The sequence below is a fragment of the Camarhynchus parvulus genome, chromosome 5, assembly GCF_901933205.1.
Source record: "Camarhynchus parvulus chromosome 5, STF_HiC, whole genome shotgun sequence".
Lineage (NCBI taxonomy): Eukaryota > Metazoa > Chordata > Aves > Passeriformes > Thraupidae > Camarhynchus > Camarhynchus parvulus.
The window spans coordinates 10,445,921-10,467,595 of record NC_044575.1 but is presented as its reverse complement, the minus strand read 5'-3'; the positions used below and the strand labels follow the sequence as shown (position 1 = coordinate 10,467,595).

Genomic DNA, 21,675 nt, shown 5'->3' with positions numbered 1-21,675 from the left:
AAAATTAAACTCCTTGCTAATGGAAGAAAAAGCCAAAATCATTGTTTGCTAAAATTGCTTATAAATATCTGGGCTAACACCTGGTTAATTCTTCCAATATGTGATTTTCCCTTCTGCAGAGCTCCTCTCTAAGAGCAATACACAATTTAAATACTCTGAGCTAACAATGATTGCTTATCATGCAACTTGTAATTACACTTTCCAGAAACTGGCCTATATGGAAGCATTTTTAAAAAAGTCAGTGTGCAGCAATACTCTAAATAGAGTGTAAAGAATATTTTCAGGGACACTGTAGTTATCCAGTGCCTGGTTAATAGCACATAAGATAGAGGACTACCCATAAGCAAAGATTCCATAGGTGACTTCAGCCTCTCTGAACTCAGGGAAGCTGAGGTCATCCTCAAGAATTGCATACACAATTCTGAAAAGGCCATGCTCCTCAGGGAACAGAAATGGCAAAAACATCTCCGTGCACAAGCCCTTCAAAAGGTACCAAACCAGTATTTTTTCTGTGAAAATGAAATCTGAAGTAAATCAGTGACACACACCAGAGCAATCTCACGATGCTGCTACACTGTAGATCCAACAGAATGGAACACAGTAAGGATAGAGGGCTCCCCTCCTTAAAAAGTAAGAAAAAATTACAAGGCACTCATTATTTATGAAATCATGGTCATCCAAAGCATTTTGCATGCTAGGAACTGGCCAAGTACACAAAGCAGAAAAATAAAGGAGTTCTTTGGCCACAAGGCTTTAGTTATTCTGTCTCTGGGGGCAGCACAGCTGAGTGGGCTGTGAATAGCTGACAGTTCTCTACATGGATACAGTTTATTATTCTACTCAGACAAAACTAAAGTAATATAAAAACAAGATACTTGCCAACATGTGTAAATAGAGATATAATTGAAAGAGCATCCTTAAGTTAGGTACTTGGTATTTCAGGTCTCTAGAACAGCCATATTCTTTTATTTCTTGCTTACATATCAGTTTTCTGATCAAAAGAAACCCCAAAACAATTACACACCACTTCACTTCAATAGCAGCCTGTCACAGGAGAGGACACATTACACCATCTACAATAAAAGGTTCTCCTGAGACATTACACTAAGGAACAAGCATGTCACATCCTAACTTAAAAACCTGTCCTTCCCATAAACTTTTATCATCCCAAGTAACAGGGTGTCCAGGTGAAAGTCTTACAAACCTTAGAAATGAAATGTGAATCTAAGCAAATCAGTGTTTGTGTACCTGGTGCCAGTGCCTGGTTCCCTGAAGCCAACAGCACCACTTTCCATGGCCTTAGTGGGGTCTGGAGCACACCCATTCATTCCAAAAGCAAAAGACAATTGCAATTCTTTAGTCTGACCTCAGGTACAATAAGGGCCAAAGCCCACACAGATCTAGCAGGGCCTGCATCGAGCTCACATCCTTCCTTTCAGCTCTGCTCAAAAGCACAGAAGGAAATTATTCAGCTTCTGCTTGAACACAGCACTGAAAGACCAAAGCCCACTCATCTCCAGCCTGCATCACCTTTGAGCATTTGGCCCCCACCTTGCAAACGCCCCCCAGTGTCCCCAGCACGCAGAGAACATGGATGTGCAGCTGTGTGCACACATGGCTGACTTGGGGCAAGGGTCTCCAGAGGGTCTCAGTTCTGCAGGATGCTCCTGTGCTGTCACAGACATGTTTTATGAGAAATCCTTTCCTTAGGATTTTTCCTCCTGAGCAGCTGAGAGGCCTCAGGAACAAAATGTAAACAATGATTATCTGCTGCTGTGGAATGCAACAGGTGCGTCTGTGACTGGTCCATGTGGTTGTTTCTAATTAATGACCAATCACAGTCAGCTGGCTTGGACTCCCTGAGAGTCAGGAGCTTTTGTTATCATTCCTCTTCTATTCTTAGCTAGCCTTCTGATGAAATTCTTTCTTCTATTCTTTTAGTGTAGTTTTAATATAATATATATATCATAAAATAATAAATCAAGCCTTCTGAAACACTGAGTCAACATTCTCATCTCTTCCCTCATCCTGGGACCCCTGTGAACACCACCACAATGTGCCACTCCTGTAAGCCAGTGGGGACCTTCTGCACTTATTGTCAGCACTGCTGTCCTCCATGCCAGCCCAGAATTTGGGAGTGAGAACAGGTCAAAGCCACTGCAGCCTTCAGAAACTCCTCAGGTGGCTGCTCACACTGCAGTACAAGAAAATATAAAACTGAGTTTTGCCAAGAAATTTGCAGTATTATCAAGGATCAAGCCAGCAGCAGATAGCCTGAGAATGCATACAAAGCAGTGATTATCTTTCAACAATTATCTTGGTCTAATGTGTTAGCATCAGAAGAAAAAAGGCTTTTCAGGAGACCTTTCTTATCTTCTGACACAGACAAAAATAAAAACCCACAGAATTTCTTCAGGTTTAGCGCTGAATCATCCTTTTAATGGCTGAAATAAAAACACTGAGAATATATATAATCTGTCTTAGACTGGCAGAGAAAATGCATTTTAGGTTTTAAAGTCTTAACTGGAAAAGCTATTGCCCAAGACCCTTGGGATCACTTCATTAAAAACAGGCTTTTTAATGGGGTACTGCTTTGATTCCACCAGTGCTGGAAACTCAGCATTGCTTATTTCCACTGAAAATAATTTCAATTTCTACCATTCTCCTAAAGTAGAGTGGTGAGATATACACACAAATCCTGCTGCATGAAATGGTTTAACTTGCTTGTTAAAAATGTATTTCTGTAGCACTGCAGAAGTTTCTTTAGAAGGAAATGCAAACACACATCAAAAAACCCAATCTTAGTTCAGTACTTGCGAGGTTTGTGATCTGAGAGGAAGCTGCTAAAACCACTCTTATTGATCAGTTTCACTGATAAACAAAGCACACTTTTGCCAGCAACACCTAAAACAGCCACAGGTTCTTCCCTTCCCCTTTGCCATCTGCAGCACCCCATTCTAGCACAGCTTCTCCCAGGCCCTCCCTTCCCTCCTGGGCTCCTCACAAGCCCTGCTGCAGCTGCCAGGGAAACCACAAGGAAGCTCCTGCACACACAGAGCCCTCAGCAAAGCAGCAGCAACCTGTGAGAACGAGCACTCTGCTGCTGGCATGCACAAGAAACAACTCCACACCAAACTTCAGCATCTCCTGGTCTTACTGGGCTACAGAGTCAGCTCTGCAGGTCATTGCTGGTCTTCAATGAATTCTCCATCAGGGACTGCTCTGATGTACCCAAGGGATAACCTAAAGTTGAATTTCGTACTAACACAACTTTTTTGTTGGAGATTTTAATCATCATCTGCTACAAGCATTAACTTCTAGGATACAGCTGGATTTCCATGCCCACATGGGAAAGCATCCCCCGGAAACGCCAGATGTGACCCAAATATGGGAGGCTGCCACCAAAACAAGCCTTAGGGCATATGTGTGCAAGACTTACACCAAACCAAACCTGAGTTGGGATAGACAGTATTCTCACATTATTAGCCTAAAAATATTAGCCTAAAACACTCTGAGCAAGACAAATTAGTCCTTTTAAAACTTCATTTTAAAACCACAATGAAGAAGTCTACAGTGACACTGAGGTATCCATGCTGTGCTAGACAGCAATATTATTTTCTTCCACAATGCCCTTCAACTGAGAAGCAGTAACTAGATTTTCTCTCAAAGCTCACCTCTCTGGCCCCTGCTTAAATCTGATATTGCTTTCTTTTCCAGCAGCTGTCCCACACATCCACATAAATAGATTAGGAACAGAGATGCAGCTTAGGCAGTTTCAAGACAAAGAAAAAATTTTTGCAGAACTCAGAATAAATTACAACACAGAACAGCTCTTTGTATACCCTTTGTGACAAGTGAGGGAAATTCTGATATCAGGAGCCTAGAGGAGCTCCCTGATGAGTTCATAAAGGTTGATATACATTCCAAACTTCAGAGATAAACAATGCTAAATATATTAATAGCCCCTCTGATGCTGATGATAAATTTGTCTTTATTGAAGTACAAATAATGAAATCCATATGCCCTCTTCTACTGTTCTACAACAACACATTATTCGTGCTCCTTGGCAGTTTTTGTTTGCTGTTCTATGGGGGTTTGTTTGGGTTTCTTTTTTGGTTAGCTGGGCTTTTTAAAGCAAACTCCCTATGATGAAAACCTCAATAATAGTGAGTTCTGTTCTTCCCAGTCTACTTAACCCCTTGAATAAACAAATCTACTGGTACAGGGTAACTTTTTAGTATTTCCTAAGAGAATGGAGTCTCCAGTCCATTTCTATGCCACAGCTACATCTCCAGCCTGCATGCAAAGGATTCAAGAGCTCACAAGAAACCTTACCCAGCAGAGACTACCAAGGGGATTTCTCACACTAGCTCAAACTCATTGTGCACAAAGTTTTAAGAGCTCACTCTTCAACTAAGAAAGAGAAAAGCTGAAACTTCACAAGGACAAGGAAGTCTCGCAGCAAATTCCACCACATGGGGATGTTGCTGCTGCTTTCTGCCTTGTCTGTCCTCCCCTCCCAGACAATTCTCATCTCTGTAAGATACTAGCAAAAATCTACTCCTCCACCTTCACATAAAAGGCTACCTGTAAAACAAAATGTAAATTGAGCTGTCAGATTTTAATAGTACTTGGATTTAATTTCAAACATCTAAAAATAGATTACCTGCCTTACTTTAAACCTCAAAAATAACCCGATAAATCCCTTCCAAAAACTATTTGTCTTTTAAATAACTGAAATGTCTATTTGAAATTAAAATATGTTTATTTATTTGAAAGTATTACAGTGATTTTAAAATGAGGAAGCTCTTTACAAAAGGAGGACTGTCTTTTAGAAGCTTGTGGTAACAGTGAAAACATCCATGGTGCATATTAACATGCATATCCACACATGCATTTTATTTCATCAGCTATTCTCTCTAAAAAGTGTACTAACCATATTAATTAGGCCTGTCAGTACAGCCAAAATTCTGAAAAAATAGTAAACCAAAGCAATAGACTGTTCTTTTCATGGCAAGAACATATAATACTCTGTTATTAATTATTCCAGTGGAAAATAAAAAAAAAAAAAAAAAAGAGAGAGAGACAATGAAGAAATCAAGAGATTAAACACTTCAGTTTTCATAGAAAAAAAAACAGTTTGAAAAAAAAAGTTTTACTTTGAACTTGCCAGGAAAAACAAATGAAAACTACCAGCATATGGATTTGAGAAAAAGAGCAATGTTGGCATGGAGACCAGACTGGAGGTTCACAAAAATATCTTGTCTTTAATTTCACGCAGCTTTTTTAAAAAAGGAAGGGGTTTTTTGTGTCAAGCTATGCTGCAGCACTGCCTGATAATGAAAATAAAAACCACCACAAAAACCCTGGGCCTGCCACGCTTCTGCTTTCCCAGAAATGCAAGTGGTAATAGAAGAAAACCCAGAGTCAGAGAAAAAGCCAGAGCATCCAACCAGGGCCAGTAAGTAGGGTGTTCCCCATGATTTACACAGTTCCTCCCCTGCAAAGTTACACCTACAAGTAAGCAGGGGTCAGACATTTCCTCTGCTGCCCTGGGTAGTGCCTTGATCCTCCCAAGCAGCCCCTAAACTCTCTGGGCACATCCCTACAAGGAGTGCTGTGAACTGAACAGGGGGATCAAATAAATGAGGATAACCTCTGGGCAGGCTGAAGGCAGTGCCAGCCCCAAGGATGAGGTGCAGAACCTGAACAGAGCCTTTCCTTCTCCCTGACCAGGGCTGCTGCTCCCAGGGCTCCTGAGCAGCCCCCCAATCAGCAGCAGTGGCTCAGGGACACGCTGACATTCTGCTGCATGCTGAAGCTGGCACTCCAGGAGAAAATCTGAAATGGTTTTGTGCACACACCTGGCAGGCTGGGTCCATGCAAGCCAACCCCAGGAGAGAAGTCCAGGGCAGGGAAAGCCAGCCTAAACCCACACAGCAGGAACCAGCCCAGTGCTGATGCCAGTTGAGCTCTTCTCACACCACCACAACCTTTTGGCCACAGCTGGGAAATTCACACTGCACTTCCCAGCATTACAAGGCTAATTTTTCCAGTACAAAAATGTTCTTTCTGTAACCCCAGTACATCAGTTCCTGTAAAATTACAGTTGAATTCTATCAGAGCATACAATTTCAAAAGCAGGGTTTTATCTATTTCATCAAATTTTTGTCAGCATCTCTAAGAAAAAAAGACCTATCCCAAATCAGAGCCAGCAAGAACTTGGCAATGGCTGGTACAGTTAACACTTGTGTTTTGGATCATTTCTCACTCCCCTCATAGTCATGGACAGTATTTAATCAATCAAGACAAGCTCCTCTCACCTCTTGAGGAAGTTCCAGCTTAGACCTATCATCCAGTCCATTAGAGTGCAAGCCCATGAGGTAAGGGACAGGAGCATCTAGAAAATGGAGGAGGGATGCTGGAAGGATAGGAACATACACATGCTGCCACTGAAATGGAAACATTAGTGCTGTGATGGTCTCTGCCACTGTCATCAGCCTCTGATAATCTGAAAAACATAAAGAAAATTAAATTTTTTTCACAAATACTTTTAAGCAAATGAATTTAAATTAAAAAAATGAGAAGTTGCTTGAAAACGGAAACCACAAAACCCAGTGCTAGCTGAGTGGCAACATAATGAAAACCCAGACCTGCACACCCAGCACATTTTGCTGAAACAACAAAGAGAGCTCAACCCAAAGTAGGTCATTCTACAAGTCATATGGAAATGAGCAAACTAACCCTTAATGCATGCTAAGTCACTTTCCGCTACCTATACCAGGGTCACCAGGAGCACCAGTTTGAGTACAGAAGCAATATTGTAATCAGCTAAGAAACACATCAGAAATAATTTCTTTTCTCTGTGCTCAGGGCTTTCCATGGAAGCCTTGGATGAAACCCAAGGCATCTGGTATCTCTCAGATAAACATTTTTTCAAAGAGTGTTTAAATGTCCATAAAGCATGCTGTATAGCAGCCAACCCAACAGTGTGACTGAAATAACTATGCAGAAAATGAAAAGGATCAGCTTTGTTTAGCCTTTGCAATGCACAACCAAAGGCTCAGTTCAATGTAAAAACAACTCATGTCCTCCTAGAATTTAGGAGCAGTGTTAAAATACCTGTGAAACACACTAAGAGATCTTTTTATGTAGCACTGGTGGCTACAGCAGTTCACACTGCTGGGCAAACACTGCACCCTCCTCATCTGTAACTACAGAGTCATCTCCAAGGGTTTTTGAAATTCAATAAAGGGGGAGGCAGCACCAGATGTGTGTTCCAATACAGCTGCTGAAACATTCCAACTGCCTTCCAGCTGCCAGGCTGGAAAGGGTATGAAACACACACACAACTAGGGCAATTCCTACCTTCTGTCAGGCTATAAATACAGCACAAACTGGAGACACAGGATGCCTGTTCATGATACTGCACCAACATCCAATTCCAGCCAGGAAAGGGGAGGGAATACAAGCAAGATAAAAAGTCAGTAACCTTCATATGTGAGTGTTAAGGTGTGGGGGATGCCTGTCTTCTCCTTTCACAGAACTACAGACACTGTGAAACTGAAAAAGACACTTGAATGGGCAGGCTCAGGTGCTGAGGTTTCTGAAGCTGTTGCACACTGTCACAGAGGGCAGATGGAAACTGCAAGAATAACATTTGCTCTAAACACTCTGGAGAAAAATTAAGCTTAACTGTGCACTTCTCAAGTTGATAGCTTTGATTCTATCTTTTAGCCAGCCTCCACTCAAGACTTCAGACAGCAGGAAAAAAAAAGGCCAAGAAATTCAGTTCCTAGCATTCATGATTAATTTTGTCTGGGGAAAAAGTTGCAGAGTTTGGGGTCTGCAAAGAGCCCCACAACCTAAGAGGAACTCATCACATGTTTTGCTAACATCACCCATAATTCTGCAACTTAGGCTTTGGATTTTTAATCTTCACATCAAGCAGTGCTGGTGGAAAAGGTTATTGATGGCATTACCTGTCACTGCCTCACAGCAGGCCTGCCATGAAGGACCCTTCAACCAGAACAGGTGAACAGCTTAAAACAGGTTAAAGGTTTTGCCAAAAGCTTATTTGGACTGAAATACCAATGAATACCACAGCAACACTCCCCTACTCTGCCTGGACACCAGCTTCTGCCTGCACACCTACGTATGGGTTTGCAGCTTTAATCACAGCCTGACTGCAAAGAAGTGATGAATTAATGATAAGCTTTGGGAAGAGAAGATTCTATTCCATACTCTTATTTTCTTCAGTTTTTAAAGGACCTTTAAAGGTAGCCATAGATACACAAACATTGCAGCTGGTTTGTATTCAGCTTGTTTATCTGGAAGTACCAGTCTTAAAATAGAAACAGTGTTTTCCTACTACACAAAACCCCCTGTCTGATCCTGCTGGATAATTTAAATGCAACTTCTCCCTCTGTCATTAGGCTAACTTTAGTATCAGCCTTCCACATTAATTACAAATTAACATCAATAGGTCAGAATTCTATCCACTGGGCAGCCACCTCCTGGCATGGAGCTCTCTGCAAAAGCAGCTCTCTGACCCTGGATATCCACATGGCTTGAGCCATTCCCAAAGATTTGCCCTGCCTAGCTGCAGCCTGCCAGTAACAGTGACTGCATTCTGCTACTGGCAAAAGGCAAGGACAAAGGCAAGAAGCATGAAAATATAAACCAAAATAACTCCTATGTTTTCATAAGTTACATCTACTCAGAGAGGGTATGGAGGGAGTTTTAGGTTTAAAGAAGCAAGCAGCACAGTTTTTGTACCAAAGAATTACAGAAGATTTAAAAATAACAACAAAAAAAAAAAAAGATTAAAAGAGTGAAGAAGTGTTTCAGCAGTGCTGTTGCTCCTGTCCTTGAAATCAGAATGTGCTTTTTCTGGTGTCAATGACATGATCTTTTGGCCTAGTATTGTACACAAGCACTGGCAGGGAAATAATGACATCTGACTAGGGCACTGTTAGATGGGAAAGTGCTTAACTGATCACTGGGCAAGGAAAAGAAAATCCACTACTTTTTTAATATGGTCACTTAGAGCACAGAAAAAGCATGATTTGTTATTCTACCAACTGCTGTAAATAAAATCCATTATCTCTTAAAGTGTGTATGACAAGTTAAACAATAATATTTATCTGTGGAAGATAAAAACAAAATTGAGAGGTCCTGTGCTTTGAAAAAGAGGAACAGGATGGGAAGAAGTTGGCAGATCTAAGAACCATAATTCCACCTCCCCATTTTCACATTCTACCAGAGAGAAGTCTGTCAAGTGCCCACAGAAATCCTCCGACTCAGCCAAATTTAAAACAATTATACCATCACATTTTGGAACATTTTTTCCTTTTAATCTTCCTACTTCATGGATCACAATGGAATACTGTTGTATTTGTCAAGTAACTCACAAGCCACTTCAAAAAGCCCTGTAGCTGCAGTAAGAGCCAGCTGTGGTTAGCAGAAGCAGAGGGGTGCAGTATCTCCTGTTGTGTGTCTGGCAGAGGGATTCAAGCAGCAAGGTTCCTACATCACTGGAAGCATAACCAGTGTCCTATGTAAGAGACCAGAGCTAGGCAGCACAAAGTAATACAGCAAAGACATTAAACTAATACTTCAGATCTCCAGATTATTTTAAACTAGCAAAACAAAGATGGGGAGAAGTGATTCAAAGGCAGAGCAGAAAAAACCCCTTATTTGTACTGTAATATGGCAGCAGACAGCTGCCACCCAGAAAATAAAACTGTCCTAGAGCACAGTCTGTGGCAGCAGTGCATTACAGTTCTCCTTTTTTTGTTTCTAGCTGTTTAGAAAAAATTACCTCCAAGCAGATTTCACAGCTGTCTTAACTCAGTACACACTTTTCAGAAGAGCTCTAGGTGCTCTCTGAGATAAGGAATAAGTCTATTTCACAGTTACAAGAGCAACATAAATTGCAGGAATGCAAACCAGTTCCCACAGAATATCTGGCAAGGGCACTTCCCACAGGCCTCCAGCACCACTGACTCTTTCCAGAGTTCCTCAGCACTGGCTCAGCACTTGCAGCATCCTCAAATTCCTCCCTCTCTGGCACTTTTCCAAATGGTAGACAGGTCTCTCAACAGGACAATCCAATTGAGGCATTCATTCCCTGCACTTGGCTTACAGCAATCCAAAATACACAAGGCTGTGCCAACATAGTGGGACAAAAGAAGAATTTCCAGAAGCATCAAGTCAGAAACATGTCAAAGGAATCTTAAACCAAAACACTTTCACTGCCAAGTGAAGTTACTCCCACTCCAAGGACTGACTGAAACTTAAAACACTAAAATAATTTGTTTCCAAAAGAACTCCACTTGGCAACAAATTCATAGAGACATATAATTATGAAAAGGTTTGGGTTGGAAGGGACCTCAAGATCATCTAGTTCCACCAGACCTCCCAAAGTTTTGGGGTCTGGGGTTTTTTTTGGTGGTCTTCCATTATTTTGTGTGTGTTTGTTTTTGAGGTATTTTTCCAAGTAAATCTTACAAATCTGCTGATCCTGACATGTACTAAATCTACCCAAAGAGCATCATAATCTCACCTGACCTAGGAGAACAAGAAATTATCTCAGTCACCTCAGCTGTCGTGAGTCTGAGCACCAGGAGACTGAATAAACTCAAAGGACATTTAAGAACACAGTATTTATATTCTGAAGGACAACCTAGACCTCACACTGATGTGCATGCAAGAAAGTGAATAAGCCTTTACAAAAGTAAAGCAATTCCTGATTCCACTTAGAACTGAGTGCACAATCACCTCTACCTCCACTCAATATTTCCTGCTTTACAAACAGCAAAAAACAGATGTTACTCAACCATACTGAAGAAAGAGCTGAATATATTAGCAGCATATTCCAGTTGAAAAGAACAACAGAACCAAACAAAAACTCAACAAAAAAGCAGAGGGATTTAATCCCTCAGAAAGTCCTTAAGAGAAGCTATGTTTCAAAAAAAAAACTGCCTGCTATTACTGAGAAGGCACTGCTACAGCCAGTTCACTAAACCTGAGGCTCAGAAGACAGCAAACAATTAACTAAAATTATTTTTCTACTGAAAGAAGACTTTTCAACCAAAGATTAAGGTGTGAACTTGACAGAGAGACAAGACACCTCCATAAAATGTACAACACAGCCCAGCTCAGCCCAAGCTTGGGGTGAGGCAGGGAAACAGTGGGCAGAAACTGTCCTAACTGATCCCTCATTCCCCTGAACTCCAAATGTCTGAGCCTGCAAACAAGAAACTCAAGTGTTCCAGGGCTATTTTAAGCTTCTTTAATTAGCCACTGATCAGACACCTGGAAAGGGCCCAAGACAGAAAGCTGAGCCTATTAAAAGGGCTTGGAAAGAGAGGCCAGAATCCAGTAGGCCAGCCCAGAAGTGAGCTGAGCCCCAGCCTGGAACAACAGAGCACTCACAAGGGGATGGCCTGGAGGGAGCTCCAGGAGCACTGCTCCCACATGGTGATGGACATGTGGAGCTTCCAAACCACCACAGGAACCTCAGACACCTCCAGAGGCCAACACCACCACACCCTTCCTCATCAAGGAGGCCGATGTTTGAATCCTCCACTGGTGGGACACAGGTATCCACAGAAACTCTCCCTAAATCTCAAACATATCAATGCCTAATCCATTTCAGGGGAAACCACAAAAGAAACTTGTCTGCTAGACAAGTATTTCTAGATTTGCTATGAATTTGTTTTTTAAATCCAAGAGAGTAACCTCTACAGAGTTCAGTAAGTTTTTTTGACTGCATCTGAATTACTGTGCAGTTTTTCTCGTGCAGTTCACAGTGTCTATGCAATGACAGCACCCTGTAACGTAACACCCTGCTGCCATTACAGACTTTTAATCACCCTGATTGTACACACAGATCCATCCTTGGCTTTAGTCTATGAATAGATCGTAACACACTTAACACAAAATCTGTGTTTCGTGCTTAGAGAAGACTGCTGTAATATTTTGTAAATAGCTACTATCTGTGTTCTATGTATTTCAGTTACAGCTCAAGGGAAGTAAACACTGAAAACAAATTTCAGTAACACCATGGACTAGCACTGAATTTGTCTTGGGGTCTTTTAGGTTTCCTAACCATTACTATAAAATAGTGTTCAAAATGCAGGCTGTCTGCTTAAACCACACCATTCTGTAACGTTAGTTAGCTTGAGACAAAAAAGAAAGTACAGAAATTATCCTTTGGCATAATTCCACACAGTCTGTGCTAGAGCAACAGGATGTGGAGTAAGAAGGCCAGTATCCACAAATTTCAACACAGAAAATAGATACCACTCCCACACTACTCACTAATTGATAAACATGCTATTTCAGCTCAGTTGCTGCCCATCCTCTTCAAAGCAAGCTTTAGCTCTGTGCCTTAACTGTTTCAAGGCCTTCATGGAGATATGGGATTTCAGTTCAATCAAAACTTTATTCAGGTACCTCTCTTTCAAAGTAACAACTAAAATGTGACTTTGGGTACTCCATGAGAAAACTGTATTTGCATGATTAACTCTTCTTCAGAAGCAGATGTAGATATAATTAACTGTGTATTGTTTAAAAATGCATGGCTAGTTCTGCAGAGATAGCAAGGAATTCAGCTGAGTAGCTAGGCAGGAACATGGAAAAGGCAAACTGCTCTATCCAGGAGCACAGCTCCAGAGCCAACAATAAAGGGGTCAGCCAAACCACAAATAGAAGAGATGATGTGAAAAGCCAGTTTTTAGATGTGTAACAGCAGGAGCCAATGCAACACTCTCCTTATAGTGCTTTTCTTTACCTGAAGACCTGCACACAGATCAGCCAGACTGCAGTAGCATGCTCATGCCACTTTAATGCAGCTATTCTGCTGTTTGTGGTGCTTTTAGCATTCAGGACACAGTAAGACCCTGTGCCAGTACACCTACAAGATAAGAAAACAAAACCCAAGTACTCACGCTGTGAATAAAGCAGTATCTGAAACTCCAAAAGGGCACAGGTAAAGAGTTGAACCACATTTTCTACTCCAAGCAATTCAAAAACTTCTTTAACAGGAAAATCAAACAATGGTAGTTCATTGGTGCTTGGCCTCTGGCAGATAATTGGTCCATAAACACCTGAAAACTTCAATGACCTTCCTGCTGGAGGAAGAGGAACCTCATAGAGAATATTGTAGATGTAGCTTTCTAAAGGTAGCGGCGGTGGCTGAGGTGAAGTCACTGCTTGGTGAAGCTGTTCTAGAACTTTCTTACAAGCTTTCATGAAAGACATTGGAGTAATCAGACAAATGCACTTGGAGACATAGAGAGTGTCTCTGCTGATGTCATAGGAGTTAAACCGCTGTAGCTTTGAGACAGAGGTGCCATTGCAGTCCCCAGTGCTGCTGCAGCTCTCCTTGTCATTGGTGGGAGGGGTATGAAGAATGTCATATTCAGCATTGTGCATGTGATACAGGGTCTGCATTGCACTGCAGATCTGTTTGCTAGTGACCTCCTCAAAAAACGTGAGAGAAAATCCAAATGTCCGCGAGCCATCTTCACGAGTAATAATGAAAGAGTGGAACTGAGGTTCTCTGGAATCTGCTTGTGTCTTGAAAGCAAGCCCTTTAGGCATACACAGCTACAAAAAAGGGGAAAGGGAGACAAAATCCATTAAAAAACATTTTTCTCTCCCTCTGCCTGCAGAAGCATTGGTGAAAATGAGATATAAAATCCACAGGCTGCCATTGCATTTCACTTTAAATTCTATCAAGTGTTACATTTCTGCACAATATAGTGATATGGGTCTAAATCAGAAAAACAAAAGGAATGTATCAAAAGGGCTGCATGCAATTTCTATTGAAACTTATCACTATTTTGTTACCAACCTCATACTTTTTATTAATAAAATAATAAAATTCAAACCCACATAAAGTATTTTTCTGGTCACCAAGACCAGAAACCTAAGAGAGAAAACTATTATATTTTATCTAAATTAAGATACACCACATTCTATTAAATGGAAAAATCATGCACAAAAAAAATCATTAATTGCAGACTAATTTATTTCTCTACTAATTCTCTAGAATGTAACAAAAAAATAACCCAAAAGCCATGAAGTGATACTGACCATTCCCACTGCATCCTGGTCAAAAGGGTTCCATTCAACATTCTCAGGATAGCGAGCAAGAACTTTGGATTTAAATGTGCGTCTTAATGGAGTCTGTTCAAAGTTTTCCCCTGCAGATGGAAAGAAAAACATACAAGTAAATGTTTCATTCCCTTTTTAAGCACAAACAAGGCCAAAAAGCAGGACATCAGCAGGTAGACTCGAGGGTAAGTGAATTAAGGACACATTCCTTTTAAGAGAAACAGAAAATGCAGACAGCTCGTTAGCATATAGTCAGACTGCAGATATTAGCAAGGATTAGCTTTGTAACATTTCTGAGTCGCTGAGTATCTGTGCTTTTCCTTAAGTGTGGCAATCTTGAGATTGTGGTCATGACAGCAATTCTCTAAGCCACTCTACAGATATTTCAGATTCTTGTTAAAACACAGTGAAAGCGTCAGTTTCAGTGCAATGTTGTTACTGAAGAAAAGCACAAATAGACAAAATGCAAAGATGATGCAACTTTTAGATAGACATACAAGTGACATCATGAGATCTATTAATTTCATTTTCAAGACTCAGGAAAAAAGATAACCACCATCTATTGCAAGAAGTTAGCTGTGAAGGAAGAGTCTAGAAGGTTAGAAGATCAAGAACCACATAAACGTCCATGAAGATAGAGCATCAGATGAACAAAGTGCTTTTTTTTTTGCCCCACACTTTTTCCTTTACCTTCTGTTGCACTTGAAATGAAACGGCTGCCACCATCTCGGGTTTTAGAGGCCTGTATATACTGGCATAAAGCTATATAACAAATAAAAACAACACTGCATTATACATTTCATACTGTTGATCATGATCACGTTGCTAACACACACCAGTAGAAAACATACAAATATCCAGAATAAGCATGCAGGACAGTCTACTCCCCTAATATGCTTTTTCTACATATACAACTTATATAAATTTCTCATTTTACCTACATATTTCTAGAAGGAGATGATCAGTATGTAAGAGAAGCTCACTGTTCCTGTACACACAGCCAGAACACTGATGCAGTAGGAACAAGCTGCTTGTGAAACTAAAGTTTCACATTTTAACTACAAAATATTCCCAAAGAGCAGATGATGAAACTGACCCCAAGGACAAGACCATTTCAAGGCCTTTAGAAGTGTATGAATGTAGGTGGCATGGTCCAGCTTTCCACAGGTGCTATCCATACACTCGATTGGCTGAAAGCCTTGTGTAGAAACTCTTCAATTTCCTCTAGAGCAATGACAGCTCATTGTGACAGCACAGAACTTTCTGCAGTAAATAGTCTGAGTGTGAGCAGTTGCTTTAAAAAAACAAAAATGTACAACTGTGTATCTTAAAATAAGCTTAGCTGTATTACTAGAATGCAATTAGCTAAATGAGCATGCAGCTGTTGACAGCTGCACTAACAATCAGGCACAATTGCATGAAATCATATGCTTTAAATAAATGGAACTATTTCAGCAACACCTGCAAAAGAGAAAACACACTCCAACTCCTCTCTTGTTTTCTTACATGCAGCAATTACAAGGCAATAGAAATTGATTTCAGAATTGGCTGGGTTTGTTTTGTACGTCTAGAGTAATATTTAAAGTTCAATTTCAAAGCCAAGTTAGAATCTTTATTTGGCACAACACTTACTTGCACTAAAGTAGCCACAGACAGAGATCTTGCAGCACTGTCTCTGCACAATACAGAACCTAACAAACACATTACATCAAAGCAAACAGAATTTCCAGTGAATGCTTAACGAGTCCTTTGACAGCTGAGAAGCCTGGTAACTGTGGATTTTCTTTAACTAAGTCTTAAATACTATCTCAGCCAGGGAACTTACCCTGAATCAGGACCTAGGACAGGTCTCACAATACCCAAAATATTCACACCTATTTTGCTAATTCTCTGGGTTTTAGCACTGAAAGTGAAGGAGGCATTGCTTTCATTATTTGGCTGAAAAATCAACAGCTCAGCTAATTTTCATACAAAACCACACAGTTACACTATTTATTAATCTGTTCAACCATATCATTCAATAACATCATTGTTAAGAAAGAAAAAAACGCACATTTGGGAAAATCTGAAACATGTAGAAAGAGGAATAGTTAGGAATAACCAGGACACAACTTCACTGAAATATAACCATCTTATGAAAGAGTAGAGCTAAAGACAGAAAAGATAACAGCATTTCCGCAGCTAACATAACCATAGAAGATGAAAATAAGCATTTAAAGAAACTTTCAGTCTCCCAGAAAGAAAAACGGACATAATGCCACATCTCTACTGACACAAACATCCACTCAAATGAAGTCAGTCCTCTGTAAAAAGCTTTTAAAAGTATGTCAGGACATTTAACACACCTACTGTTTTCTATATTTACATCTGTGCAGATGATGTAATGTCAACTTTTAGATAATTGAGGAAAAACCTCAGACATGTACTAAGCTGTTTTGTTCCTTGGCTATTTTTTTTTTATCTTCCACATACGTAGAGGAGAGAAAACACATGAAGGCCAAATTTTCTCCCGAACTTGGAAACCACACAGCACAACCACTGAGTTCACCTATGTGCAAGGCTATACATTTGAAATAAAAAAGGAAGATCTGTGATTTGAAGACCTTTTCATTAAGAGTAGTAACACTGCAAAATACATGATGCTGCTGGTTCCTTATGATTAAAAAAATCCCAAACCCTAACAAACACTGAATGGATGTTTACCTATTTAAAGAAGCCTTGCACCATCTCCTCCCAAGAGACATTCTCACCAACACACGCTTAAATTTTTTAGAGCTGGAGTCTGTCTGTAATTTAATGAAAGGACTAAAATTGATTTCTGGAAACCACTGAGTCCTGATTCAGACAGAAACATAAGGAACCCTGACAGGCCTTGCTGCCATCCATCAAGGCACTCAGCTGTTGCACAGACACTGCTGCTGCCAGAGTGCCCCAGCAGCACTCTGCTCTCCTCTCCCTCTCCTCTCCATGCTGCTGCCAGCTCTGCAGGATGCTCCTCTGCCCTTCCACAAGCAGCACAGTCTCCCATCCCCAGCCAGCTCTTTTGGGACAGCCTTCATGCTTGAAATACCACAAACTACTGGACCATGCTGGCTCCCAAAGATCCTGCTTCAAACAAGGCAGGGAGTGTCAGGGGACAGCTCAGACAAGTTGCAAAGTTCAACCCAGGTGATCTGTGCAACCCCAGGACACTGGACACTCTGTTTTCCTGCCATTACAGGTAAAGGGAACCTGAGCACCATTATTTCCCTTGCCTGGGCTCCCCCTCCTCTCCTCTCTAGTGATTGTCACTAGACAGCCATCAGCAGTGGGGAGGGGGAAAATCCACGAACAATATTTACTTACATCCAAAGGCAAAAAGCAATTAACCCTAAATTTCTACATTTATGATCAGCCCCAAACAAAGACACCCTGCTACAGCAAAGCACCAACTGCAGCATACCTCCAGCAGCAAAAATAACTCAAGATTTTGAGACTTGTCTCTGTGTGAATTACAGAGTGACAGAATTAAAAGGATATTCTGAGTTGGAAGGGACCCATAAAGATCATTGAGTCCAACTCTTAAGTAACAGGGATCAAGCCACAACCTTCATGTTATTAGCACCACGCTCTAACTTGGTAAGAGCTAATCTTGGTTTCCTTCAGTTAGTTGATTAATTCAGGAATAATTGAAATGGCTTTGATAAAAACAGTGAAGAGCTATTTTAGCAAATGCAGGAGACCAACCCACCAGCAGAAATGGACAGTTGTATTCTACAACTAAGAAAATTAAGGCACAAGAGGAAATAAGCTGATAAAAATACGATGCATCACATAAGTTGACATAGAGAGCAAGTCCCCACACTTCACAACTATCAAAGGACTGCTATCCTTGTATCATGTTTTTCACATGGTTTCTCTCTCTTAGCAGAAGTAATGGCTTGAAAGTACTTTCCTTATCCGAGTTATAGTAAGAGGTCCTTAGAAATTATTTATCTATAAATAATTTCTTTTTCTTTTATGCACATTGCGTACTAAAAGGAAAACTTTGGGGGTTTTTAATGGAACATGATATTGCCTGCTGAAGACTAAAGAGGTCTTTCAAACACCATTGATGTTCTTCACATACACATTTACCACTCAGGTGTTTGTTATATCAGAGGAAAAGCTCTACAAAAATCAAGATACAAAATGTCCCACACACTGCAAAGTTGCAACTGCCTTGGATTTAAATCAGAACCAATGATCAAACAGCTACAACTGTAAGATTATTTCTCAAGAAACGTCAAACAACACATGAAATCCATAAACACCCAGCAATGCTTCAGGAAGTTTCAGGCCAACATCAAACCTTCAAAACAGTAAGAATCCCACTGCATTTTGCAATGTAAACAATATCATGAAAGCATAGGGAAATATAATTTAACCAGGCACAGTACAAATCCATAAGCACCAGTTTAGTGCAGCCCTGGCACTGCACCCAGCAGGGGAATGACAGTGACACAGAGCATCTCAGAATTTGCCATTGAAAAAAAAACACTCCCTGTGTCATCCCACTCAAAACGGGATCAGTGAAACAACATGGATTAAAAATAAACAAATAGAGAATAAAAAAAGGGTTAACAAAGATTAACATTTCACTAATCCAGTACAGTCACACAAACAGCTTAATTAGCTCATGGTGATTCCCCAAAACAGGAGGGAAGCAGAAACTGAAGTGCAGACACAGAGGCTGTGAAACTGGTGAGCTGGAGAAAACGTGCTAGAGTTCTAATACCTGCTAGCTCCTGAAGCCAGCCCTCCTCCTGAGGCCCAGCTCAATACCTGCTGGCTCCTGCCATGCCAGGTAATAAATAGATTTTTCAATACCAGCAACCATCACCCAGCTCTGGTAATGCCCTTTGCTTCCTCTCCCATTTTTCACGCTTTACCAACCCTCCCTATTAAACGTGATAGATCCCTGCTGTCCTGGAGATGGCTGAGCACCTGCCTGCCCTGGGGGGGTGGCAGTGAATAATTCCTCTTTTGCTTTATCTATTAAGCTGTTTTTATCCTGACCTGAGAGTTTTCCCACTTTTAGACTTGTGATTCTCTCACCCATTCCACAGGAGGGGAGTGAGAGGCTGTGTGGGGCTGGCTTAAACCACACCATCGTGTAATTTGAGAAGACATGCATGAAAGACTTAAGTTATTAGAGTCAGCTTGCTTATCAAAAGGGAAGTCACCAGCTAGGCACAGTCTCTGAGGAAGTCTCCTTTGCTGAGGGATGTCCAGGATTGCAGGCTTGGCCTGGCTCTTCCTGGGCAGGCAGAGCCCAGCTGAGAGCAGGCTCAGACCACAGTGGGGGACACTCAGAACCAAAAGGATTAAATCCCACATCAGAGGCAGGTAACTCTCCAACACCTCCATCTCACATCTTTTCAGTAAACTGAACCTGACGGACTGAATTGTGTGCATAAAGCAAACTACAAACATGCTCAGGATGACCAGAGAGTTGAAACACATTACATTTATTTGGAAGATCCAGCTCAAACAACCCAGCTCCCCTTTTCACTGCTGCATGGCAGCTCACACCGCTGCTCTGACAGCCACCTAATACTGTTTGCAATGTATGGAACCAGGATGGGCTTTCAGTTCCAACTTCATTTACACCACCTGAAATTATGCTGGCCTACATATCTGTAATTTGGACTTTGCAATTACCAGCACATTAGAGCAGCTAATGCATGCGCTGCAAGTATCCTACACTGAATTAACAAGTACACCTAATTTTATCAGTCCTTTCCTGAGTCACCTAACACTGAACATGAGCCACATCACCACACAGATTTGTAGGGTATGCTGGAAATCTCCGTGAATCTCATTTTCATGCTGCTCCCCCTTCCTACCTGTGTTACTTCTCTTGCTGCTCCACCTGTGAGCAGTGGACAGCAGTGTCTGTGTCTTGGTCTGATGAGAATTAGGACTTACAAACTCATGGAGTCTCCAACCTAGGCAGGACAGCATTGCTTTGGAAGTCTCATGCATCCATCTGCATGAAGCTATCCATATCAATGGATATGACTTTTTTGTAAGATTATAACAAGGGGAAAAAACATTCCATAAAGTAAAATTAAAACATTCAATTCAAAACCTGCAAATGCCATCTACCAAGCTTTCCTCAGCTTTGAGCAGGAATAAAAAGAATGAACCCTGAAGGTCTAACTTTAGCTCTTTCCTGATTTACCCAGAGAAAAATATGATTCACTGCCTTCTGTATTCCTCTTCAGGAAAAGAAAGGGGGGGGAAAGGGTCTTCCCAATACAGCAATAAGCAAAATGGTTAGGTTATACAACTTGCAGATTCACCTACTTATGACCTTGCACAGATGTAACATGTTTCCACATGCATCACTTACAAATCTCTAATGCAAATTTCCAAGAACACTTGTACATGATTCTAACAATTCAAATTTCCCTGCTGACTAGCTTGCTTCTTTCTAAGAATGTTTTTAACCCTGCATTTTTTGTCTTCAATATCTCAAATCATTCTTCTCTGTAAATCCTGCACTGCCATGAAAAGTTTTCATTTACATAATAGAACAGTGGCTTAAGTTGTCCTTAATGAGAAAGGGAAAGCTTGTTCAAAAAAAAGTCAAGGATACTTTGCAAATAAAGCCTTTTTTAAACTGAGTCATGGCCTTTTGAACATGCTGTCAATTTACTCTTTGGCTTTAATATTTAGAAAGTGACTGCAGTGCTGCAACTCTAAAACTTATGCAAGGCTAAGAACTGTATAGGAACTTCTCCCTGCATCTCATCTAGGAAAAACATCTTTGAGCAGCTATCTCAGATGTAGACCAGCTCAATTTTCCCTCTATGACAATAGAGAACAAGTCAGAATAGGTTACCCTAGTTACCAGAAAAAGTGCCCCAAAAACAAACTAAATGGTGGTGGCAAGACTGATTTTAAGGCGTCATTAATATTGCCACCTTTGTTTGTTCACTGAGTCCACTCATCTGCTCCAAATAATTACAGAACAAAGATCCAGAAAGCTTGACTGGTTCTGATTAATTGGTTTGCTGCTTCCACCCAGCCAGGCAGCTTCTTTCTTTAAATTCCTGTGATACAGCCTGCTATTAATTCAATTCATTCTGTCTCAGTGTACATTTATTGTATACATGACATCTTCAAATAAAAAATTCTTAGATAGCATGCAATTAAAACATTAACTTTATATTTTCCACATAAAGACACTTACTGGAATCTTTTAGCATACAGAGACTCTATCAATTTCTGCTGTCACTAAAATGAATGTCTTGAACTAAATATAAAACAGCTTCAACATGAAACAGTCATATTGCTGTAATTAACAAATGAATAAGAACAATGAGAATTTGTACCAGCAACAGAAACTATGAGCCAGACACTTAGGGTAGCTTTCCTGTACTACTCAGCACAGAGAATCCAGAGAAAATGGATTTAGCTTTGAGAAGACCCTACAGACCCTACAACCACACCCTCTAGCTCTGCACTTTCTGCACCGCAGCTCAAAGGATCTGGTAATGGTGAGAACCCTCCCAGCTCCTG

The 21,675-nt window shown here is 40.8% G+C and overlaps 1 protein-coding gene across 3 annotated transcripts in view; it reads right to left on the bottom strand.

The window, feature by feature from the left end:
* DENND5A (DENN domain containing 5A) overlaps positions 1-21,675 on the bottom strand; it is a 65,153-nt gene that overhangs the window by 30,978 nt on the left and 12,500 nt on the right. For 2 of the 3 annotated variants that reach the window (XM_030948680.1, XM_030948678.1), the window contains exons 2-5: positions 14,818-14,889; positions 14,107-14,216; positions 12,957-13,617; positions 6,324-6,511 (exon numbers count right to left, since the gene is read on the bottom strand). In XM_030948680.1, coding sequence (XP_030804540.1) covers positions 6,324-6,511; positions 12,957-13,617; positions 14,107-14,216; positions 14,818-14,889 — 1,031 coding nt within the window. The remainder of the gene's footprint in view (positions 1-6,323; positions 6,512-12,956; positions 13,618-14,106; positions 14,217-14,817; positions 14,890-21,675) is intronic. The other variant, XM_030948679.1, reaches the window with a different exon arrangement.